The sequence below is a fragment of the Ranitomeya variabilis genome, chromosome 1 (assembly GCF_051348905.1).
Source record: "Ranitomeya variabilis isolate aRanVar5 chromosome 1, aRanVar5.hap1, whole genome shotgun sequence".
In the NCBI taxonomy this organism is placed as follows: Eukaryota; Metazoa; Chordata; class Amphibia; order Anura; family Dendrobatidae; genus Ranitomeya; species Ranitomeya variabilis.
The window spans coordinates 1147573237-1147599287 of NC_135232.1; the positions used below are offsets into that span (position 1 = coordinate 1147573237).

General features: G+C 42.7%; 1 protein-coding gene and 1 long non-coding RNA gene across 6 annotated transcripts in view; both read left to right on the forward strand.

Moving 5' to 3' along the window:
* The window catches only part of CYP26B1 (cytochrome P450 family 26 subfamily B member 1), a 91104-nt gene extending 82995 nt beyond the window's left edge, over positions 1-8109 (forward strand). For 3 of the 5 annotated variants that reach the window (XM_077280340.1, XM_077280339.1, XM_077280341.1), the window contains 4 exons: positions 1702-1977; positions 3252-3407; positions 5088-5369; positions 6009-8109. In XM_077280340.1, coding sequence (XP_077136455.1) covers positions 1702-1977; positions 3252-3407; positions 5088-5369; positions 6009-6401 — 1107 coding nt within the window. In that variant the 3' untranslated portion in view covers positions 6402-8109. The remainder of the gene's footprint in view (positions 1-1701; positions 1978-3251; positions 3408-5087; positions 5370-6008) is intronic. The other 2 variants (XM_077280343.1, XM_077280342.1) reach the window with 1 other exon arrangement.
* Positions 8110-18109: 10000 nt separating this feature from the next.
* LOC143793146 (uncharacterized) lies at positions 18110-24581 on the forward strand. Its single transcript, XR_013220063.1, has 5 exons — positions 18110-18161; positions 18455-18508; positions 18711-18859; positions 23325-23424; positions 24394-24581. It is a non-coding gene; the product is annotated as an uncharacterized LOC143793146 (long non-coding RNA).
* Positions 24582-26051: the final 1470 nt, after the last annotated feature.

Here is a 26051-nt window from a genome sequence, read left to right on the forward strand (position 1 = left end):
AGCGCTGTACTATAGTGATCAGAGGAGATCAGAGCGCTGTACTATAGTGATCAGGGGACATCAGCGCTGTACTATAGTGATCAGAGTGCTGTACTATAGTGATCAGAGGAGATCAGAGCGCTGTACTATAGTGATCAGAGGAGATCAGAGCGTAGGACTGTAGTGATCAGAGGAGATCAGAGCGCTGTACTATAGTGATCAGAGGAGATCAGAGCGCTGTACTATAGTGATCAGAGGAGATCAGAGCGCTGTACTATAGTGATCAGAGGAGATCAGTGTTGGACTATAGTGATCAGAGGAGATCAGAGCGCTGTACTGTAGTGATCAGAGGAGATCAGAGCGTTGTACTATAGTGATAGAGGAGATCAGAGCGCTGTACTATAGTGATCAGAGGAGATCAGAGCGCTGTATAGTGGTCAGAGGGGATCAGAGCGTTGGACTATAGTGATTAGAGATCAGAGCGTTGAACTATAGTGATCAGAGGGGATCAGAGCGCTGTACTATACTGATCATCCGCAGCGTCCAGATGTTACGGCATAGTGGATGGGGTTTCAAGAAATCCCATCTCTACTATGCGTGCACAGACCCGGCTCACCTGCGGAGACAGACATGCGGCGCGTCTTTCCAGACTGCAGCATGTCTATTTATCTAGTGGAGACGTTCAGTCTCTGTAAGATAAATCTCACCCATACAATGTATTGGGCGCGGTGATTCCACACGGTTCAGTGAACACATGCAGAACCACCTGCGTTCAATAGCCGGCAGCGGACATGTGCCGAGTCCATAGCGCTGCTGATTCCTGACAGTGGGAACATACCCTAACTAACCCAGCAGAAAGACTCAATCACTGTCAGTGTCACAGTGGGAGCCGTACCTCCATTGTACACTAGGGGGTGCACTTCTCACGGAGCACCTAGCTGGACCGACGCTGCGGACATGTGTATATTATATGACGAGGAGGGTTTTTCAGAAAACGTCGTATTCTTATGTGATTTTCTCCTCTTCTCCGTCATTATAATTCTCTCCATAGATTCTTTATGGGAAGCAGAGTTGTTACAAGGTTTTCTCACCTTTTCGTGACTGTATGTAGTTCATTAGCTTCTAGTGTTGGTTCTTTATTTTGCTAGTAGATAGTATATTGCCATATATATGTATAATATGGGGGACTGAAGATTTCACAACCTATTAAGACCTACTGCCCGTGTTCCCTCCACAGTCCATATAGGAGACGCTCTTGGAAAGGTTTAGTCACTGACTACTGGGGTCTCTCAATTATGGAATAGACAGACATGATATCTGACCAAACCTCGGTAAACAGGAGCATTGTGAAAACCGGGCTGGAGCCAGGAAAGTCTTACATTTACTGACGGCTGCTGACTTGGTGGGGAAATTCTTCGATTCATACATTGCTTATGTTTCTTACGAGGTCAGACTGACAAATATCCTGCCGTATTTTGGTCTTCTGCTCTCGGGCAGTCATGTTTCAAGAAGCTGAACTTTACTTTGGCACCAGTCTTTCCACGCTTATATTAGATTTTGGCTCATCGGTTCCCAAGCAACCATGTAGGATCGCTACCCCCGCGCCAGACTTGGCACCCTGGTGGCGGAGTAGGCGTTACCACTGGCCACATTGCTGTGTTGTGTTTGTTGTGAGTGAGTCTACAAAATGTAACTAATTGTATCATTGTTTATTATTCAAAGGTGTTCTCAAAAATATTCAGCCACGAGGCTTTGGAGACCTACCTTCCGAAAATACAGCTGGTGATCCAAGACACTTTGAGGGTGTGGAGCAGTCACCCAGGATCCATCAACGTCTACTGTGAGGCCCAGAAGTTGACTTTCCGTTTGGCAATCCGAGTCCTTCTGGGATTCAGACTCTCTGATGAAGAACTCAACCATCTGTTCCAGGTGTTTCAGCAGTTTGTTGAGAATGTCTTCTCTTTACCGGTGGACCTGCCATTTAGTGGCTACCGAAGGGTAAGTGTCCCTATAAACCATTGGTGTCCTCTTGTGGGCTTTAGATTGTCAACCCTCTAGATTTGAGGATATCAGTCCATAGTAATCTTCATCATCATTAGATCTAAGTCTCCTGTGTGTTCTCGATTCTCAACCCTCTAGATTTGAGGATATCAATTCTTAGTAATCATATATGTTAGTATTCATGTCTCCAGTCTGTTCTAGATTCTCAACCTTCTAGATATTGAGGATATCAGTCGATAGTAATCATCATCATTGTATTCAGGTCTCAGATGGGTTCTAGATTCTCAACCCTCTATATTTTGAGGTTATCAGTCCATAGTAATCATTATACATTGTATCCAGGCCTCCTGTAGGTTCTAAATTCTCAACCCTCTAAATTTGAGGATATCCATCCGTAGTTATTATCATTGTATTCGGGTCTCAGGTGGCTTGTAGATTCTGAACCTTGTAGATTTGAGGATATCCATCCAAGGTAACCATCATCATTGTATTCAGGTCTCGGGTGGATTCTTGATTCTCAACCTCTAGATTTAAGGATATCTAATAATCATTTATCATTGTATTCTAATCTCCTGTAGGTTGTAGATTTTCATCCCTCTTGGTTTGAGAATATCAGTCCATAGATATCATCGTTACTATATCCAGGTCTCCTGTGGGTTCTAGATTTGCCTCCCCCTTGATCTGACGATCATGATAATGACATATTGATAATTATAGGGAACTTGTTTAATATCTGGTGTCCACAGAAACATTAATTCTTCTGCCCATCTTGCTATGTAACATCTCCACCAAGAATCAGACAGTGATGGTAAAGGTTGGTGTTGGTTTGTGGATGAAATTACAGTTTATGGTTAGAAGACAAACCAACAAGGTGACACTGCTTGTAACACAGTCCAGAGAACGACCACTGGTGAAGCGACACACTGATTACCTAATGTATTGCCATGTTGTAATGTTCTCACTACGGTTAAAGAATACTTTTTTGTGAGGACAATGAAAAATTATTTCCTTTATGTATGCCCCCCTAGTTTGTGAACTAATGTCCCAACACTAACCTCACCCAGACTTGGGTTGATTGTCGTGAAGCCATAGTAACCTAATGATAAGAACATGTGAAGTACATAAATAGAAGACATTGGTGGCATCCTCATTCATGACCATAATACTACAAGGGGGTTAATGTCGACCAGTTAGTTGAGCCCATATTGATTCATATTTGCCTCTCACCTTTGACATCTTGGTTTGACTGTCATGTTCATTGTCTTCCATAGGGCATTCAAGCTCGAGAGACTTTACTGAAGGGCCTGGAAAAAGCTATCCAGGAGAAACTGCAGAACACGCAGGGGAAGGACTATACCGATGCCTTAGATGTGTTGATCGAAAGCGGGAAGGAGCATGGAAACGAGCTGACCATGCAAGAGCTGAAGGTAAGGCGCTATCAATGAATACACTTTTCCCGTAGATTATGATACTTGACTCTACTGTGGACATGGCTTCCACTTAGAAATACTTACAAGTAATGACCAATGTGTTATCATGTGTTACATACAAATCCCAAGCAGAAGTCGTTCTGTAATTTTACATTTACCGTATTTTCCGGCGTATAAGACGACTTTTTAACCCCTGAAAATCATCTCAAAAGTCGGGGATCGTCTTATACGCTGGGTATGGCGTGTGCAGGGAGCGGTCCTGTATGGTACCCAGGATCTGGAGGAGAGGAGACTCTCCTTCAGGCCCTGGGATCCATATTCATGTAAAAAAAAGAATAAAAATAAAAAATATGGGATATACTTACCCTCCGACGGCCCGCAGCTCTCAGCGGTGCAAGCGACGGCCTCCGTTCCAAAGGATGCAATGAGCGAAGGACCTTTGATGCAGTCGCGTGACCGTGACGTCATTGAAGGTCCTTCGCTCATTGCATCCTTAGGAACGGAGGCCGCCGCTTGCACCGCTGAGAGCCGCGGTCCGTCGGAGGGTGAGTATATCCCATATTTTTTATTTTTATTCTTTTTTTTACATGAATATGGATCCCAGGGTCTGAAGGAGAGTCTCCTCTCCTCAGATCCTGGGAACCATCCGCACCGCACACGCCGTATAAGATGACTGGGCGTATAAGATGACCCCCGTCTTATACGGTGAGAATATCCCAAACTCCATATTTTATATGGAAAAGTTGGGGGGCGTCTTATATGCCCAGTCGTCTTATACACCAGAAAATACGGTACCTATTAGAACTTAGAACTTTTGACTTTCGAGAGGAAAATTTCCCACAATCGCTAAGGGAAGTTCTGAGGTTGGGTATTGGTAAAACTCATAAACCTGACCACTTGTGGCTAAGATAGAAGCTGTGTAAATGATGGGCTTGTCCACCTTTGGGGACAGTTGTTTTTATTTAAATGCATGTATTTGGGAGCTAAAAATAATTTTTGTTTCATTAAAAAAGTTGCACCATTTTGGCCTCCCAGGCTCTTTGTTTCTCTGCACATTCAATTTTGATGTGGTCTGTGGCCATAAATCAGTTTAAAGCCGATAGAAGATTTAGCGACGCTCCCCTTGTGGACCATCAAAATGAGATTCTCGGTTAATTAATTCTGCAGTCGTTAATAGACAGTACAATTTTTTTTATTGTAAATAAATTTTAGCTAATAAAAAGTACATGCTTTTAAGTTAGGAAAAAAAATGTTCCCCATTGATGGACAAGTAAAAGATCCTGGCTATTCTTCTCGTGAGGCTGGGGAGAAGGTCTCCTGCTTGTTCTTGTCTCAGAGTCGAATGGCAGGAGATTAGCGAGCTCACAGTGTTGGATTCAGATCTGGTTACATCATATGACGGTGATGGTAGACGCCATAAATCAATTACGTGTGAGGGAATCTTACTCGGCTCTTGCCCAAATCGATGTCCGTGCCAAGTATCTAGACCGGTTGTTGAATGCCAAACCCTGAAGAAAGACGGGTGATTTCTTCAACACACATTTTCCATCACTTGGACATCGAGTTGGTGAAATGTCGATGGAATTACCCAGGTCATCCAACAACCATAAATACTTTTGTCTCGAAGACGTTGGAAATCTGTTCTCATAAACCTTCTAATTTTCTCTCTGTTCTTAGGATGCTACCCTGGAACTGATATTTGCAGCTTATGCCACCACAGCCAGTGCCAGCACCTCACTTATTATGCAACTTCTCAAGCACCCGGCAGTGTTGGAAAAGCTGAGAGAGGAGCTAAGAGGGAATGGGATCCTCCATAATGGCTGTGTCTGTGAGGGGGCTTTACGTGTGGACACCATCAGCAGTTTGCATTACCTGGACTGTGTCATTAAGGAGTTGCTGAGGCTCTTCAGTCCTATTTCGGGGGGCTATCGGACCGTGCTGCAAACCTTTGAGTTGGATGTAAGTATTTCTAATGAACAGGAGCAAACAACAGCGTAAAAGAACATTTAGGCAAAAAAAAGTTTGGCTTTGTTTAAATGTTGGCTTTACTACTTGGCTTTTGTAGTAAGGTATCTGGTTCTTGTTGAGGAGATCTAGCTGGTGGATGGAGACTTCACTAAAAAAAAAAAGCAACTTAAGGGAGAAAAATATGTCTGTAGCACCAACTATAGGTAGTCACCTTAAAGTCAATCTGTTGAAACTTATTAGAGAGCTGTTTGGGGGTCCTTTCTGCCTATATGTGGCAATTGAGAGATTTTTCTTCCTCCTGGAGGACAGCAAATTTGCATAATTTTTCCCATGGATGATTGCTTGTAAGACTTTCGGCACCAGTTGTATCTTCTCATTGAAAACCAGTACCCCTCTCTCTTGAGCTGCTTCAAAGCAAGACATGTCATCCATCCAACCAGTACCTGTACCCCTGGATGTCTGGTTTGGTTATATTCCTAGTTTCAAGGCTCTTCATGGGTCAAGCATTGACTGAAAGGGTAGATAAGGATTTTTCCGTCTGCTATTTTGCATACATCTGTGTATTATTTTTTATCAACGCCCATATCTGAGCCAATTCTAACCGGAGCAATTGTTTTTTCCCATTCACAGGGCTTCCAAATTCCAAAAGGATGGAGCGTTATGTACAGCATCAGAGACACACATGACACAGCTCCGGTCTTCAAAGATGTTGACGTTTTCGACCCCGATCGCTTTGGACAAGATCGCACAGAAGACAAAGATGGCAGGTTCCATTATTTGCCATTTGGTGGCGGAGTACGGAACTGCTTGGGCAAACAACTGGCCAAACTTTTCTTGAAGACCTTGGCGATAGAATTGGCCAGCATGAGCAGGTTTGAACTGGCGACCAGAACTTTTCCAAAAGTCATGCCAGTTCCTGTGGTCCATCCAGCTGGCGAACTAAAAGTCAGATTTTATGGACTTGATTCCAACCAAAATGAAATCGTGACGGAGACAGAAGCCATGTTGGGAGCCACAGTGTAGCCTTCAGTTTCTTGTTTGAATCATCAAGGAGAAGAGAAAAATGGAAAATAAGCACACAATCAACAATCAGCTACACAGTAATGACCAAGACAAATATATCCATAAGACTAACTTAAGTATACCGAACCACCAAACCATGAATATATCTCTGTGGAATGCTTAACTTAAATATCTTAACATGTATACTTTACGGATCCAGGTCCTGTATTTATGAATCCTGCTGCAAAGAAGGACACTTGGAGAACACCAGCTGGAGGTGGACTTCTCAAAGGGGTCATTGCCAAGCTGGTTGGTCTCCTCATTGAGATATTCTTGGATGGTCTCCGGCTGTTTACGAGACTTTCCCTTAAAGTTGCTTTTTCATCCTTATTCCAAAATCTTATTTCAGTGTTACACAATCAGGGATACCAGGGTTTTCCTACTGTTTTTATCTAAACCTGCCTTATTGTAAAAAAAAAAAATACCTTTTTGACGTAAGCATACTGTGATGGGTCAATATATTGAGTGTTTTACAAAATGCTAGCAGTTATTGAGTTTACATTAGGATCTAGAGAAGCATGACCCAGAAAAATCACTGGAAGCACAGAATGTTCTTTCCAATAAGGTGTACAAGATGAAGCTAAAGGTGGACACCACTGATAGGTCTTCTTCTCCCCCATCCCATTATAGCACTTTGGTGATTAACATGGTTGGACCAAGTAGTTTTCAAAGTTCCATAGCTCGTCAGGCTGAAAAAGCCTTGGGTCTTTCCAGTTCAGACTTTTTCTCCTTCAATGTTGACCCAGAGGAAACTTTCTTCAGCTAAGAGAAAAAATTCCTTCCCGACTCCAAAGATGTCCAATCTACAGGAAGGAGGTCCATGCTGCTGGGAGTCATAAATAAGGAAATATACATTTAGCACATGAGGATTTATCTGTTTGAGAAAAATTTGAGATCTCTAGATTTAGAGGCCAGTGCCTTAACTTAACCAGGTCTTATCGACCCACTTTTCTGGTTGAGCCAGTATGTTTACCCAAAGAGCCGTCCACCAGTAGAGTGTTCGGACTCACTGATCTGATTATTTTGCCTCTACAACATTCCTATTTCTTGTAGTTCAGTGGCCTTTCCTTTAATGCCCTTTACACACAGATTTTATAACAAACATTGCTGATGGCTTCATCCATGCTTTGTTGGACCAGTCTTCAGATACATCACTCATTTTACATGTGCTCCCGAATTTTTTTTTTTAACCATACTATTGAGTCATCACAGAGGAACCCATAGCTAATTCTCCATGTGGAACTAAGGCTGCAGTCATAGTTCTTGAGTTTTCCAAGCATTTAATTGTCACATTCCAGAATTCTTGTTCCTAAATCCCAATATAAATATTTAATTCTATAATTCCATCTCATTTTGTCTGCTTCTAAAGTAGTATTGACCCATTGGGATCTGGGTCGTCTATTGAGCTCAAACCAAGGAGCAGTATCCCTCAGCTTAACTCCCCAAGAGTGGTGTCCAGGTTCAACAGGTTCAATAGAAAGTCTAGGACCCATTTATCAGTTGCGTTTTTTTTTTTTAAATTTAAGTTACTTTTCTATTTTTTTGTCTCATGGTATTTTTTTTTTATTTACCGTATTTTCCGGCGTATAAGACGACTTTTTAACCCCCGAAAATCTTCTTAAAAGTCGGGGGTCGTCTTATACGCCGGGAATCGTCTTGTACGCCGGTGTATATGGTGGGTGGGGAGGGGGAGTGATCCTGATGACGAGGGGGCGTCTCACAGGAAAGTGAGTAATCCCCATTACCTTATCCTAGCGGTGCAGCGTGGGGGTGTCAGTGCTGGGAGCGGCGGCGGCGGCTGCTGTGTTCTGGTGCGGCGGCTCCTCTTCTGTGTGGGGCCTCTGTGCTGTGGGGTGGCGGCGGCAGCGGCGTATCTTTATCCAGTTGGGGCTCCTCCGGCATCTCCTTAGCCCTGGAGGCCCCGCCGCAACTCCATCGGTGCAATGTGGTGGCCTCCGGGAAAATGGCCGCTGCTCAGATTCAGATCTCGTGTCCCGAGATTTCGGGACGAGATCTGAATCTGAGCAGCGGCCATTTTCCCGGAGGCCACCGCATCGCACCTATTGAGCTGCCTCCGGGAAAATGGCCGCTGCATTGCACCGATGGAGTTGCGGCGGGGCCTCCAGGGCTAAGGAGATGCCGGAGGAGCCCCAACTGGATAAAGATATGCCGCCGCCACCGCCACCCCACAGCACAGAGGCCCCACACAGAAGAGGAGCCGCCGCACCAGAGCACAGCAGCCGCCGCACCAGAGCACAGCAGCCGCCGCCGCCACTCCCAGCACTGAGACCCCCACGCTGCACCGCTACGATAAGGTAATGGGGGATACTCACTTTCCTGTGAGACGCCCCCTCGTCATCAGGATCACTCCCCCCCCCCCCCCCCCAAAAGGCACATATTCACCGGCCCTATAAGACGACATAGGGTGTATAAGAAGACCCCCGACTTTTAAGAAGATTTTATATTTTAACTGGTAAAGTTGGGGGGTCGTCTTATACGCCCAGTCGTCTTATACGCCGGAAAATACGGTATGTCAAATTCTTCAAAGTAGCACATGAATAGAGTTGAGCAAATTTTTCAAAATTCAGTTCCGATTACGATTGGTGGTGAACATTGTTTTTACAATATTCGCCGAACACAGAGACACAAATGAACAACACCAAAAACTAGACCAAAAAACCTACGGCCTCATTTCACACCCTGCTTAGGCGCGAGGCTTAGCGGAGCGCTACTGCTCCTTGGTTTGAGTCATTGCGAGGTCTAAGAACCCGGACCACCACCGATCAATACTCCTAAGGGCTATAACATATCAGAAATGTTTAAGGTTTTCAAACACAGACTTAGTGACAATATTCTGAATATTGCATCCCCCAAAAAATATTTTTTGAAATGTTTCTTTAGACCATTTCTTTCTTCTAATGGGGCAAAGACTTTAGTTTGTCCATGTTTACTTTTTAACAGTAAAGCATTAAGCCTGGATTCATATCTACGTGGATTATATTTGGTAATAAGTAAGCTAGATGAATCTCGTATTAATGAGGTTTATGTTAGATGGAGAAATAGCAGTCACTGGAGTGCTACCTTTATGCTACCCTGTGTATTATTTATATACTATTTATTCACTATAAGAACATAAAGCTGGTGGGGTTGTACATGTCAGTCCCAGTTGCGTCAGAGAAATCGTCCTTCTTTTCTTTTCCGCCACCCTCAATGCTCTAAAGACAGACTGCCCCGGACTGAAATTTCCAATTTTTCACATTGAAACTTATTTCCACTGTCATCAAATGCTATAGTTGTCCAAGTTCGTTAATGACATACCGGCCGCACCAATGCTCTGAACATTCTCCATAAGGGACAATAAATTGTAGAGCAGTCCCACATTACACCAGAAAGTTGTGACCCATTATATTGTAATTGATAACGTCGTCAGCCCTGGTCATATCCGGTGCACGGCACATTGGCTATGACCTTATCTCTCTCTTCGAGAACAAGTGCATTTGGTAAATTTTTTATCTTGATGTTTTATACGTTTTTAAGATTTTGCAAACTCTCCTCAACAATTGCGAATACACATCATATATCCCAGGGACTATCCATGAAATGATTCGAAACGTGATAAACCAGTTACAGACGAGGTGGTTACTGGACCTCATGAGTACAATTAGCATGTCAGATGTTGGGTCCTTCGGAGGATTTTTCTGACTTTTGGTAGACCAGTCTATATCATAAAGGGATATTATCTCATTCACCGGATATGTCATGAATGTATGTTAGATCCTGGTCGCACCTCTACGACATGCACCTATTTCGAGAATCCAGCCCCTGCCTATGATGGAGTGGCCAGTCCTGACCTGCATTCCTTTCTGGCTGCACATGCGCAGTTCTCTCCATTTACTTCCGGCCACACACGTGCAGCTCTTGCCATGTATTTCTAGACGCGCATGCACACTTCTCTCCATTTCTAGATTCACATGAACAGCTCTTCATTCCCATTTGGCTACACATGCACAGCTCTCTTTTACTTTTGGCTTCCTATGCACAGCTTTTTCCATTCATTTCTGGCTGCACATACATAGCTCTATCCATTGAGTTCTGGCCGCGCATGCGCAGTTGTCTTTATTCACTTCTGGCTGCACATGCACAGCTTGCTCCATTTAGTCCTAGTTGCGCATGCACAGCTTGCTCCATTTAGTCCTAGTTGCGCATGCACAGCTTGCTCTATTTACTTCTACCTATGCATTTGCTGCTCTATCCAAGCAATTTTCAGAACTCATATAGAACTGAGTGTAGAGAGCATTGCCACCTCTTCATTCACAATGGACATTTTACAGGAGTGAGGTTTCCCCTTATTGAGTTGAGAATACCCAGGTAACTGTTATTGATATGTGTATGAGCCTAAGCAGGCTTTGGATGCAATTTTTTTTTCATCACAATGATCAAAGTATCCTCTTTGTATCAATAAACTTACTCTTGAGGGACTATATTGTGTTCTGCAGCTGAGCCGTTCCAAATTTTCCAGGGCCAACGGTAGAGGTTCAGATATATTGACGACATCCATCTACATTTATCTGGATAGTTTTACACGTTTTTGGTTTTATATGTATCCTATTTGGATCAATAAACTTATTCCTGAGGGACTATATTGTGTTCTGCGGCTTGGCCCTGGAAAATTTGGAATGGATAACGGTAGAGGTTCAGATATAGCGATGACATCCATCTACATTTATCTGGATAGTTTTTCACGTTTTTGGTTTTATATGTATCCTATTTGGATCAATAAACTTACTCTTGAGGAACTATATTGTGTTCTGCGGCTGAGCCGTTCCAAATTTTTCAGGGCTGACGGTAGAGGTTCAGATATATCGACGACATCCATCTACATTTATCTGGATAGTTTTACACGTTTTTTGTTTTATATGAATTAGATATATACTTTGCTCTGGTTTTGATACTATTTTTATTATTTGACACCTCAGTCCCCTGCCGCCATCATTCTGATGCTTCTTCCAAACCATTCATTCCTGGCCATACAGCTCGACTAGATCCTGCAACCGATTTGCAGAGTAAGCACTTTGAATATTGATTTTTTTTATTTTTTCACTTGTCCAGCCCGATGGATAAATTCACGAAAGTATTTTCTACGCGACATTTGCTGACATCGGCCCCTATCTTATAAACTATTCAAAGCGCTATTTTTTTGTTATATTTCAGATAGATGTTTAGTATAAAGTTTTCGCCCCTCCTGTTGTTAAATAATTGTTATTTAGTAAAGTATGGTTCTCCCTGTACACATTGTTCAGATATTAATATGTTTATATAGCTGTCATTTTTAATATTAAAAGAAGCACTTGTGTTTTTATTATTATTATTTTTATTATTTTTTTGGTTATTATGAATCGATGCCCAATGACCGTGTCTCCTGTTTTCTATGTCACGTGGTTTTTCCGATGTATGTATATAATATTATGTGTCATATATTAAAAATTTAATGTTGTGTATTTTGTGATCTTAAAATAATCAGTACAACATTTTTATAGAGTTCAGTAATAAAAAGATGAAAAGACATAAAAATTGTGTTTCTGGCTTATTTATCCTGTACATAATGGGGGAAATGTTTTCAATCGATTTAAGCCAGTTTTTTTTACGTAAGCCGCACCTAAAAGTGTCAAAAGTCGTGCGCCAAAATTGTGCAACTTTTCAAATACGTTTTAGAAAAGTTAAGGGGGGTGGTTTCATTGGTCAAGTTTTACTTTTAGTCAAGTAAATTTCTAGGACTAAAGAAAGTGTTGAATTTTGGGAGAAAATCTTCTGATTTTAAAAGTACTTTTTTTTTAACTTAAATGCCAGTATTCAAAGTTAAAAATAATTTTTGCAATTGGACAAATTTTTCAGCTGCTTTTACAGACTCTTTGATCATTGCTGCCTGCAGAATGAGTTAACTGGGGATCAATCAGTGAGTTCATTCTTAATGAAACAGTTTGTAATTCTTCAGACTGTCTTCTTATGGATTCCTTGGGACCACAAGTGACATTAAAGCTGAGCTGAACTTTGATGTGGTCATTAGTCAGCCAAAGGAGCCAAGAAACGGTCATAAAAGAGATGCAAATTCTCCTTCAGCATGAGCTCCCTGATGGACGGTTGGTTAAATTTCATTAAGATTAGGATTTCGTACTTCAGTCTTGATCCGTGGGCCAAATTCATCAGGAGGATGAAGATGGATCAGACTTTTCTGGCATAAATTCTAGTGAATTGTCCAGGCCGTGCCAGGCTACATCTTCCACCAAGCTCTGCAGACTTCTCCAAAAGTTAGAGGAGCTGACGTAATAACGCCAAAAGTCGCAGTTTTTGGTGCAACTATGCATTGTTAAAAAATTTGCAACTTTTCTATGCTAGTTTTCTGGCAAAAAGGTGAATCAGCCATACCCATCGGAGGAAGATTAATCCTTGAGTTTGTTGCGCCCCATTTCCTTGATTGATGTCCATCCTTTGGTGGTGAAGATAAGGTACCAAAAAAACTTACAGACCAGCAAAGTTTTAGCTCGTAGTCCTTAGTTGGGGAAAAAAAGACTGCGTTGTCCATAATTCTTAAAAAAGCTGCAACAAGAAAACAGAACTCCTGAAGAAGCACTCAAGCGAAACAGTCCAGTTGCTCCTTGTTCAGACTTACATTTTACATACCTGTAATTTGTTGTTTCTTGTTTTATCTTCCACCCATGAGATAAAAACCCATAGATATCTGTTGGAACTTTCTGCATGATTTTTTTTTTTTTAGTATGAAGTAAATTCCAACAAATTTCTGTTTTTAACCCATAAGTTAAAGATAAAACTCATTTTTTGCATTTCTAGTGTTTCAGTGTTTATTTGTTCTGTTTTTTTCATCATTTACATTTCTGCAAAATGACAAGAACTTTTTAGAAATATAATAAATCCCATTACCAAAAATGGAATAAATACGGATGAAAAGCAAACAATTCAGAACACACACACAAAAAAAACAAAAATGTGACAAATTGTTTTTAATTTATATTTTCATAAACCAGTGGGAATGCGCCCAACGAGGGCCAGGCAAGATCCTTCCTGGCTACATTTGTCATCAGAATAAAAGTCAAAATCATGTTCAAAAAATAAAAAAGTAATACAAAGTATAAAATCCCCACCACCAAAGTGAAAAAAAAAGATTTTTTTTTTTTTATAGAAAATGTATTTCATTGCACACAATGTGAGTACAAAACCAAAACCTGCATATTTTAGGTATCTGCACAACCACAAAAAATTCATTCAGCGGGTCACTTGGTGCAAAACGTGAAGAGTAAAAAATATAAACAAAAATAAAAAACTAAAGCAAATGTGGCCTTTTTTTATATTTGCGTTGCAAAAAAAAAGTTAAACTACACAGCAGTTTACATTAAAAATAATACAATTTGTGCCTAAAACAAAGCCTCAGCCAACTGCGCCAGTAGAAAAATAAAATAGTTATGGCTGCACAAAAATGGAAAAAAATGTAAAAAATTACTGGTCATTAAGGGGTTTAAAACTACACTCCGTCAGCGTAGGAACATGCTGGGATCCAGGATCATCAAACCGTTATGGATCCCAACCTTTTCTTCGTAGTAGGACGGCGGCTGCAGCTTCATGCAAATCCTTGGCTGATAAGTTCCCTCTTTGCCTTAGATTTTCCTTCCTCGCCTCTTCAGAGCTCGAACTTATTTTAATTTTTCGGTCAATACGAGCTGTAGATTTTATTGAGACGACTTTCTGATCTTAATTGTTTTTTTTTTCTGGTGGTGAAGTGACCAAAAAAACTAGTCATTCTGACGTTCAGAATCATTCTTTTCGATCGTAGGTAATAAATACTGTATCATTTTATTGGTTTGGCGATTACTCAAAGGTGCCAAATGTTTTTTATTTTTAGATTTTTTGTAAGAAATAAATGTGAGTATTTGTAACTTTTAGATTTTTTTTAAACCCTCTTTTCATTGCTTTTTTTAATTTTTTTTATTAGTCCCACTCCAACTTGCCAGGACTTGAAACTGCGATTGATTGTTACAGTACAACACAATACTGCAGTATTGCAGTGTATGGTAAAATTACCGACCCCCTATGAGGCCCCTTCAGTAGACCCCTTATTGTCAGGGCAATTACAGTGGCAATCTGCAATCACGGTGGGAGAAGGTCGTCCATTTCCAACATCTTAAATGCTAAAGTCACAGCTTACTGAAGCATATCAGAGGTTAAACTGTTGCACTCCGAGCTTGTTCCAGTCACATCAGTTACACTTGGGTGCCAGTTGTATAAAACAGCCGGCATCCGGAAGGAAATCAGCCGTGAATGCATAGTGGTTGTCGCCAATGGAATCTGGTCATCGCGGGCTCTACCCAGTCTCAGTGGGCACCGGAACTTGCTCGGATTAGTGCCCATAAGTAGGGATGAGTGGACACATGGAAGTGCAGGTTCTGGTAGCAAACCCCAACTTTATTGCAAAGTACCAGAACTGTATCCCCACTTCAACCAGAGCCTGAATCCTATTGAAAACAATGGGGTCCCTGACTTTTGAGCTGGAAAATTATTTCTCTCACTCCGGACATTGCACGGACTGCCGGTAAAAGTCTGTGCTCGGCGTTTAGCACTGGACAGTTAGTGAACCCCAAACATTTACATTCCGGTTCGCTCATCTCTACCCATAAGACTCATATTTCTCTCTGAGAGAATTTTCCAGCTCAAATGTCCGGGCCGCCATTGTTTTTAATAGGATTCGGATTCTGGTTGAAGTTCGGGTACAGTTCTGGAACCTAAAATGAACTTTTTTATAAAGTTCAGGTCGGGAACCAGAACTCAAACTTCTATGGGTCCACTCATCCATACTCATCTTCCCTCATTGACTTTCCCCACTTTGCTCCTACAGAACATGCTCGTGGAAAAATCCGATCTCAAAATCCTCATCTTCATTCAGTCTCGTTGGGTTTCCTTCTTCAGAAAAATGGCTACGCCTCGATCACATAATTAATGTCTTCTTTCATTATCTGATTCTTGACATTGACCTGATCTGCGAGGATGCGGACGCTATATTTCCTCCTCTCCCAACGTTTCCTTTAGCATTTTGCTTAAAAGGAAGAGCAAATTAACCTCAAGTATCGCGAGTACAAAAGTTGAGAAAGTGGAAAGACAAAACGTACATATGGGTGACTCCGTCACAGCCGGGCCATGATGCTTGCCAGATATGTGTGATCTAAATGTTTCTGCTACCTTGGAGACACCGAGGCCGACACGCTGCAACGCCCTGGCAAAATGTAAGGATGGAGTCAGGGAAATTCCACCATGCAAGCTGAAATGTCAGCGGGAGGTTAGAGATGGCAGTCATTGCACATCGTGGATTTGGAAGGATAATATCCATAGAGTCATATGAGATCGTGCAGGACAAGTAACACCCTGTACGATACAACCGCCACCAAGATCTGTATTTCAGAGTTATAGATGTGTCTAAAAGCCCAAAACGTCATACTATGCGGGGACAGGGAAAGCAGCGTTGCTCGCAGTAAATGGCACCCTGCATCCTAGGAAGCTTCTACAGGATTTGGGAGATTTGCCATTTTCTCCAGGAGACCAAGAGGCCTCCTCTTTTCTGGGAGAGTTGCAAAGTATGTTTTTGCATCCTACTATACTATACTTGTAAAATATGATGTTTATAATGCACATTTTTATATTAGTCTACACGACGCATCAAGTTCAGAACCCTCAGATGGGTCCTCACGCCACACAAAGAATTTGTCTGCTTTTACGAGAACCCTCAGATGGGTCATCGTGCCATAGAAAGAACCTGTCTGCTTTTGCTATAACGAAAGTTTATTGAAGCAGTGGAAGTCATAATCGGGGCGCTCTGCAAAACAAGTCACTCTAGAGTAAAGGGGCCTCTGTCTACCCCTTGGGTAAAATGCTGAAAACCACAGATCACATAAAATTCTTCCATTTTTTTATACTGCTGTATGTAGAAATCTGCGTGGAGAAACCCTGTCCCATTGGTTCAATTTCTTGATTTCTAGATTTTACCATCATCACAAAGAAATAAATGTGGGGCAATTCAAAGCTGTGTTTGAGGAGAAGGTAGGGATATCCAGACATTTCTTTTTTATATAAAAAATGTAAAAATGTTTTATTTGTAGAATTAATCATCCATGAGTAAGGATGATCAATTTGAAACATGTAGGAAAAGCTCTCACGTTTATTATTTTTTTCTATAGTGCTGGTGAAATGTTTTGTTTTATTCAATCCTTCAAACTAAGTTAATATTAATTATAGTTAATATAATAGAAAAAATATAACAATCAATTCCTGAGTTGTAAGAGTTGTCAGATCTGGTGAAATCCTTTAGCATGTCATGATCTCCAAGATCTGGGGAGGACTTGGACTCCATATAATAGATGTCGAAAACACCCTAATTTATGATGGATGACATTAGATTGCCAATAATCAATTGCTCTTGACACAAGTTGTAAAAACAGCAAACTTTGGACAATTTAAAAAAAAGAACGATGTGTGTAGCGCTTTCCCCTGTAAGTAGAGCTGGTCTACGTTTTGGTGGATCTGTGCTTTGATGCTGTGGCAGAATGAAATCCACTAAGACACGAGGGAGTCAAATGTTGGACATTCGTGGATTCTTTTGTCTCTTATTCAGTCCTCCAAAAACACATTCGTACCGACAAGTCCTCTCCCATCTCCGGGATGTGAAGTGCCTACTGAACCCAGCCCCGAACCCCTTGTCTAACCTCTACAAACATTCTGCTATTTATCCTCTTATAGTTTGCATTTTAATTACTATAACAGAAATTTTCCAAAGACGGAGCGAGCACAAAGTGGCTGTTGTTTGGAGTGGGTGCACTGGCTGACGGCAGAGACCGAAGGGCTCTTGAGTTGAGTTTCTCTGGTGCCTGACCGCAGGCTCTGAATCCATTTCCCATTTTTTATGTTGAAAAGATATGGAAAAGAAGCCACATCTGGGGCATATTCCAGAAGCAACAAAGATCCCAGCAGGTGTTCCCCTCCGCACGCTATTCTTGGACTTTTTATAACCTCTATGATTTTCAATTTAAAATAATAAATTACATTTTTCTTCTTACAGAAACTTGACACGGAGGATGGAGGATATACAGTACGTGTGTGGGTGAGTCTACTAGGGGTTTCTGGTCTACCAAAAACATATTTCTTGATGGTGAAACCTTAACAAAGTGGAGGAATCACTTACAACAATTTAAAAATTCTGGTTACATAATCCAAGGTCAACGAATTATCCTACCTTGCTGATCCAGAAGGTCAAACGCCCAACCACCCATCGTCCCGGAGAAAGTTTCCAGTTAATCTACATGCAACCCACTTAGAGATGAGCAAATTTATTCCAGTGTAATCGAGTTCTACTCGAATTTTTGACATATAGATTTTGTCTGCCAGCTGAATCTCATTTTGCTGAACCATAGATGACGGGCAAAAGATAAAACAAAAACAATAACGTGTACTCACCTAACTGCTCACCTGTCTGGACCCTCCACTGCTTGCTGCCCACAATCCGGTCCTCAGAGCTGTCTCTTCTCTGTTCCTTATAGACATGAGAAGGCGATAGAGGTCCCTGAGCGTTTCATGTACTTGTGATGTCACAACGTGCAAAGTACAGTGACCTCTAAGACCTGGTGGTGGCCGGAAGTCCCAGATAGTGAACAGCGATTTATATGTTGGGTATGCCACCTTCTCGAAATAGCATTTGTCATGATTAATCAAGGTTTCCTAAAAGTATTGCCATGTGCCGAGTATTCTCTAAGCAGAGCATTCAGCAGCCACGTGTATTTCATCATAGATGTCTAATCACCTCTTCCACAAACTTCAACCTTCTATTCAGCTTTCTACTTCCTGGCTCGGACCCGTGAATCTTGGTGATATTACACTTTCTACTCCTCTACAATAGGTGCCCTATAATGAACTTTTCCCTGCAAATTTGAGTGCTGTTCACACTTACAATTCTGCTCCAACAGGTGGTTGAAAGCAAACTCAATTCTGGTGATGCTGGTACAACTCTTCAGTTTCTGGTAAGAACTAATCTCTACTAATAATGGCGCCATTCATACTTACAACTGTAATCTTCTCTATAAGCAAGTATCCAGGTTGCCTATTCATCACTCATGTCCTACAGTTAACCATTTGTCTGCTGATTGCAAGCAACTCAGCCATTAACCATTTGTTAGTGCAAGTATTGAATTGACTATACGTCTAATATTTCTATGTGCATAGTTCCTGCTGGTGTTTCCTGATCTACTTGTCTGTCTGGTGTCCTGCATACCCTGCTGTCCTAGTCATCTTTGGTCCATGTCTAGCTACTTCATTGGTTCCCGTCTGTGACGCTCACCCTGACCTACTGCTTGGATGATCCACCTTAGCAGGTGAGCCCATAACATCTCCAGCTCCATTCACATCTCACAAGGGTGCCAAGTCCTAACCACTAGATAGCGAGGGAGAAGACAGGATCCAAGATCTAGTCAAGCAATCTATTAATCCTTACGATTACTTAATGATTAGATCTCAGTAGTCTTAGATATCTGTAAATCTGTACAGACTGTTGAAGAGTTGCCTACATGGTTACTTTTAAGCTTTGCAAAAGTTTATAAAAATGGTAATTTCTACAAAGTATTTGGCATGGGCCAAAAATGGCCACAAGGGCAATAACGTTTAATTTCCCGAAAGTCGGAAATGAGAGCAATTCTCACTAAACCTCGTAAGTAATTAAGTGCAAATAATAAGAATAGTTTTGCCTAATGAAAGTCTTTTTTACGTAAAAAAAATACTTATTTATCCCACATGTGGGACAAGACAAATCCTCAGTTTGTCCAATGACACAGCTTGTGTTCCATGGGAAAAATTATTTTATATTTGTTTTTTTCAATTAAAAAACCCCAAACATAATCTTTGTCATAAAGTGGACAAATGTCTACATCTAAGTCCAACTTAATAAATGAAGGAATCCTAGAAAAGATAAGGTCCATGTCGTGAAGATGGAATTAACTCTATTTGCCTTTCCCCATATATACAGGTCCACATGGGATCTCCACTCACCTAAATACTAAATTGTAGGATGAAATATCCTTTTGGAAAATATTCCCACATAGGAGAACATAGAAAGGTGACAGAAGTGACGTCACTTCACAAGGTCCGTTCACCTCCCTTAAACACACGAGTCCGGTCTCACGTATATTCGGCCGCACACATCGTGCGGTTTTTAATATTATTGAAAAGATTTTCTACAGGAAATGATCTGTAATAAAATATAAACATTGGGAAACATATTTTATTGTCCTCGAGGGACATATTAGTTAATGGGTATGTATGAAGCTTGCCCATATGAACAGTGAGATCAGGATGATGATTCCTTGGATACAGTACACAACTATCAACAGAGACGAGGAGCAACCAGCAATGTATGACTCTAAGAGGGGGATCCAGTAGTCCAGCAGATGATGATCCCACAGCCGGACAGGCAAAGGTTTTATGGTGGGACTTTACATTTCAGACAATGCTTTAGAAGTAAATGGAAGATGCAGCAGAGGAGAAGTTAGCAGACTCATGGAAGTATCTGACAATGAGCTGACATCACCAACATATACACTGATCAGCCATAACCGCTGACAGGTGAAGAGAAAAGCATAGATTGTTAGATGGCATTGGCACCAGCCATAAGTGGATATATTACGCAGAAAGTGAACAATAAATTTTTGATATTAAAATATTGGAGACAGGAAAGAATAAGCAAGCGAAACGATCTCAGTCACTTTGACTAGGGCCAAATGGTGATATCTAGATGATGGGATCATAGCATCTGAAAAACAGCTTGTCTTGTGTTGTGTTCCCAGTATACGGCAGGTCTTGTAGGATGTTCCCGGTATACGGCAGGTCTTGTGGGATGTTCCCGGTATATGGTAGGTCTTGTAGGGTGTTTCCGGTATATGGCAGGTCTTGTGTTGTGTTCCCGGTACATGGCAGGTCTTGTAGGGTGGTCCCGGTATACGGCACGTCTTGTGGGGTGATCCCGGTATATGGCAGGTCTTGTAGGATGTTCCCGGTATACAGCAGGTCTTGTGGGATGTTCCCGGTATATGGTAGGTCTTGTAGGGTGTTTCCGGTATACGGCAGGTCTTGTGGGATATTCCTGGTATATGGTAGGTCTTGTAGGGTGTTTCCGGTATATGGCAGGTCTTGTGTTGTGTTCCCGGTACATGGCAGGTCTTGTAGGGTGGTCCCGGTATACGGCACGTCTTGTGGGGTGGTCCCAGTATTTTCCCGGTATATGGTAGGTCTTGTAGGGTGTTTCCGGTATATGGCAGGTCTTGTGTTGTGTTCCCGGTACATGGCAGGTCTTGTAGGATGTTCCCGGTGTACAGCAGGTCTTGTGGGATATTCCCAGTATATGGTAGGTCTTGCAGGGTGTTTTCGGTATATGGCAGGTCTTGTGTTGTGTTCCCGGTACATGGCAGGTCTTGTAGGGTGGTCCCGGTATACGGCACGTCTTGTGGGGTGGTCCCGGTATATGGCAGGTCTTGTAGGATGTTCCCAGTATACAGCAGGTCTTGTGGGATGTTCCCGGTATATGGTAGGTCTTGTAGGGTGTTTACGGTATATGGCAGGTCTTGTGTTGTGTTCCCGGTATATGGCAGGTGTTGTGGGGTGTTCCCGGTATAAAGCAGGTCTTGTAGGATGTTCCTGGTATACAGCAGGTCTTGCGGAATGTTTGGAGCATGTAGCAAGTCTGATATAGGGAAGGTCTTCAGGGGTGTTATACAGCGTGGCTTGTTGAGTCTTACAGGCATGTCAGGTCTTTTGGAGTGTTCGGGGTATATTGCGAGTCTTGGAATGTTGTCCTGATGTAAGGCAGGTCTGAAAGGGTGTTCTCAGTATCCAGTGTTTCTTGTGGGGTGCTGATGGTATACAGCAAGATTTGCTGGGAGTTCCTGATATATAGATATCGTTGAAAGTGCTAGAGGCATGTGACAGATCTTTTGGGGTGTTTCCGTAGGTCTACCAGTGAATGGCAGATTTTGTGGAAATGATCCTGAAGATCTTGTGGGATGTTTGTAGATATGGCAGGTCTTGTGACATGTTCCCAATGTGCTATTCGGCGTTCCCAGTAAATGGATGTTTTTTTGTGGTGTTCACAGTAAATAGGTTTTTTTTGTGATGTTCCCAGTATGCAGCAGTTCTTGTAGGGTTTCCCAGTATATGGCAGGTCTTGTGGGGTATTCCCAGTATACAATGGGTCTTGTGAGTTGCTCCTGGTATACAGCAGGTCTAGATGGGTTCTCACAGTATATGGCAGATCTTTTGGGGTGTTCCCTGTATATGGCAGGTCTTGTGCGGTGTTCACAGTATATGGCAGGTCTTGTGGGGTGTTAACTGTATACAGCAGGTCTTTTGGGGTGTTCCCTGGATATGGCAGGTCTTGTGGGATGTTCCCAGTATACAATGGGTCTTGTGGGTTGCTCCTAGTGTATAGCAGGTCTAGGTGAGTGTTCCCAGTATGCTGTGGCTCTTTTGGGGTATCCCGAGTGTGCAGCAGGTCTGGTGGAGTATTCCCGGTACGCAGCAGGTCTGCCTGATAAACGACAGGTCTTTAGAATTGTTCTCAGTATACAGTGGGTGTTGTGGGGTCTTTACCAATGTGTTTCAGACCTTGTAGGATGTTTCCAGTATAAAGCAGATCTTGTGGGGTATTCCTGCAGGCCTCGTGGGGGTGCTCCCAGTATTTGTCTAATCTTGTGGGGTGTTCCCGGTATATGGCAGTTCTTGTGGGGTATTCCTGGTATTTGGTGGGTCTTGTGTGTGTTTTTCTTGATGTACAATGAGTTTTGTGATGCTTTCCAGGTATACAGCAATTCCTTTGGATTATTCCCAGTGTACGGCAGGTTTTTTTCAAGTGTTTCCAGTATAGTGGGGTGATGGCTGGGTTTATGACAGCACAAACAGCAAAATGGCACCAGTAAGAAGAGACACAGGCAGAGGCAATGTGATGTTTTGGGAATCTTGGGTTCTGACATTCACGTGTGACACGTACTGCGTATCTAACCAATGTACAGCCCACGTATAACCCCTAGTGGCATTGTCCTCTTTTAGCAGGATTAAAGGCCCCGTCTCACACAGCGACGCTGCAGCGATACAGACAACGATGCTGATCGCTGCAGCGTCGCTGTGTGGTCGCTGTGTGGTCGCTGGGGAGCTGTCACACAGACAGCTCCCCAGCGACCAACGATCAGGGGATCTGCGCTTAGTAACCCGATGTTTACCCTGGTTACCAGTGAAGACATCGCTGGATCGGTGTCACACACACCGATTCAGCGATGTCAGCGGGACCTCAATGACCAAAAAAAGGTCCAGGCCATTCTGACACGACCAGCGATCTCGCAGCAGGGGCCTGATCGCTGGTACGTGTCACACATAGCGAGATCGCTACTGAGGTCGCTGTTGCATCACAAAACTTGTGACTCAGCAGCGATCTCGCTAGCGATCTCGCTATGTGAGACGGGGCCTTAAGGTCAGTCTGGGGGACGTAAAAAAGAGATCAAGGTGATGACTTTTTTGCTGAATTCCCCAGATCCCATACCAACTGACCAACTGTGGAAAAACGAGTCTAATCTGTGGAGCAACTTACAGGACTTAGAGAACCTGCTGCTAATGTGTTGGGGCCAGATACCACAGGGTTAGTCCAGGAGTCCAGGCCTTGATGTGTCAGAGATAGGGATCTGCACGGTTATAGTCATTAGTGGTATTAAGGTTATGGATGGAAGTAACAGTGGTAAGGATGAGATCCATCTACTCTGTGTAAATATATCATTAATGTTCTATAGCATTTACATCCAATAGTTCCTGGAGAAGACTGGACAGATTTATTGGTCAGAACAGGACACGACTGGGGTGACATGGAGAACTGTCATTCCTTGTAATGATTTCCACCTCAGAGCAGGTAAGTAGAGGTCACCGGGACACACAGAGTAACAGGAGAATAAGCCGATGAAATCCAGATGTCAGGAAGCTGCAGAGAGTTCATAAAAGCACCAAAAGTCCTCACGGGCATTCTGACGCGGCCAGGAACAGTGGGGCAATTCACCCAGCAATTAGCCGGCTTCCTGAAGACTTCACTTTCCCTCCGACAACAATTGTTCTAGTTTTTTTCCCTCGGCTCCAGAGCTCGTATAATTGGAGGCTGAGAGGTGACTGTAATTTTAAGGTCAGGTGCAGTTAGACTGATGGGCTGGAGGCTACTGCTTGGGCCCACTGTGCTTCATGTTCAAAGGCCAAGTGTGAACCTGGATGAGAACTCAGCATGAGCACCCATCTGCTTCCGTGCTACGGAAATGAGGCAGCCGGGGAATGTCTGGTGGTGCCATGTCGGTGTATGGTGCTGGAGACATGTGAGTGATATGTATGGATGGGTGTATACAGTATATATGTACATCCCATACTGGATGAGACATGGGCAAGTGAGCATGTAGCAAGTTGTGCTGTGTAGTCCTCTACGGCATATTAACATACAGCATGTGCCAGCGCAGAGGAGCAGAATGAGGTGCAGCACAGACACTATCAGTAAGAGCAGACATAAAGTACTGGATCATTCTGCAGAGAGGGGTTTTTGCCGCAACTTGTAAATAAAAGCCTCCACCAGAGTTTACAACCCAAACTGCATAAATTCTCTCAGATCTGAAGAACTTACTTTACCATGTCAGAATGTTTAAACTCAATCTTTTCCTTCTTGGCCTGATTGACATCTCCTCAGTGACCCTCTTCCCTGCTGCAAAATATCCCACAACTAATGTGATTGACATATCCTCTGGGTCCCGCCTCTCTGTGAATCATTATTCTGAAAACTTTATTGACATCTTGTCACTTTCCCTCCTTCCTGCTGCTGAATTTCCTCACAACTAACCCAAAACAGAGCTTCAACCATCCAGGAATGGCTGAGAGCAAACCATCGGACTCTTCTGAAGAGGCTTCTATGAGACCTGATCTAAGTTCTGCAGAACATCTGTGGACGGAGCTGAGATCTGCTGTCTGGAGAAGACGCCTCCACAACTGAGACACAAGGAGCCGTCTATTCATGAGGAGTAGGTCAAAATAGCTGGTGACAGGGGCAGAAGTCTCACCGAGGAGCGCAGAAAACAATTTTGCCGATGTGTGTACCTTCATCCTTGGTGACGAAAATTAACAAGAATTAAAAGAATAAATAAATGAAGAATCTGAGGGTTCGTAAAATTGGGCATGAAAGTATACTCTATTAGCCAAGACAATAATGAGAATCTGCCCACAAAACTTCCATAAGCATCAAAAAATGAGGTTGCCAAAACCAGGGGAGAAGTTCCACCATGTTTTTTTTCCTTGCCCCTCATCTCCTCCTGCCGCTCTGAAGTCAAGTTTGATATATCACTACCCAGATCAGAGTTTTCTCCAATTCCCAAAGTTACACCAGAAAGGGCCACAATGGCAGTACCCCTGAAAGGTGTGAGAATGGGCTAATGAAGGGCATCAGCCCTGGAAGAGCCTTCACAGGACATTGTGGACCTTTCTCCCGGTAGTTAGAATTCATACATTAGAGTTTCTGCTTTTGGTCACTGATGCTTTGTGATCAGTAAGATTTTTCCCACAAGTGTCTCGGTCATTGGTCAATTGGTAGATTCTGTGGCCAGTCCCATGGCTTGGTCCTGGTGGTCCACTGTTGGTCAGTCCCGTGACTTGGTCCTGGTGGTCCACTGGTTCCATTTTTATGTAAAGGAAGAAAGCTCCCATAATCATTATTTACTCTGGAGTTTTCATTTTTCAGACTGAAGTCACAGCCTTTGACTAAACTCCTTTGACCCAGTGATTTACGACTTTCATTGTGACATTTTATTGGGGATTCCTGTGGAGTGATGGCTGAGGGAGCGGTGACATGGTTCAGGTGTTAGTCCTGAGGCGTGTCTGCCTTCTGTCATTGGGTCGCACTAGGAACTCCCTTTCACATGCGATGATCTTCTCCTGGGAGGAATGCGGTTCTGACTTTCATTTCTGTCTTCTCCAGCTGTAATTAGTCGCTTTATTAGGTGGGGATAATTATCACATATACTGCATATTTATATGTCTATGACCGATATGGAATCCTCACAAAGTCATCTGAACTCTGACTCCTGCTCTCACAGGATTTCTGGAGGCGTTTTTGTCACAATTGCAGACTTCTACCAGTGTGGTATCTATCAGCTACGTACAAGTTCTGTCTAAGGTCTCAGGGGAATTATTCCCCCACAAAAAATAAGCTATCCCCTATTTATTAGACAGACAACTTGCTGATTTCTAAGGGTCCGACGTCTGGGACCCTTAGCAATCCCGAGATTATAGTTTCATAGTTTCTGCAGGACCTTCTTGAACGGAGGTGCACATTCTCTGCCTCCACTCCATTCATGGTCTACGGGATTGCTGGAAAAGCTATTTCCATCACTTGGCTTTCTCCAACAGACCGACAGACAATGAATGGTATGATCGAGCATACTCATCATCTCCACTCATTCTGAACGTGGCTGCGAAGGACCAATCTTGGGGTTTCTATAGATCCACATGGTTGAT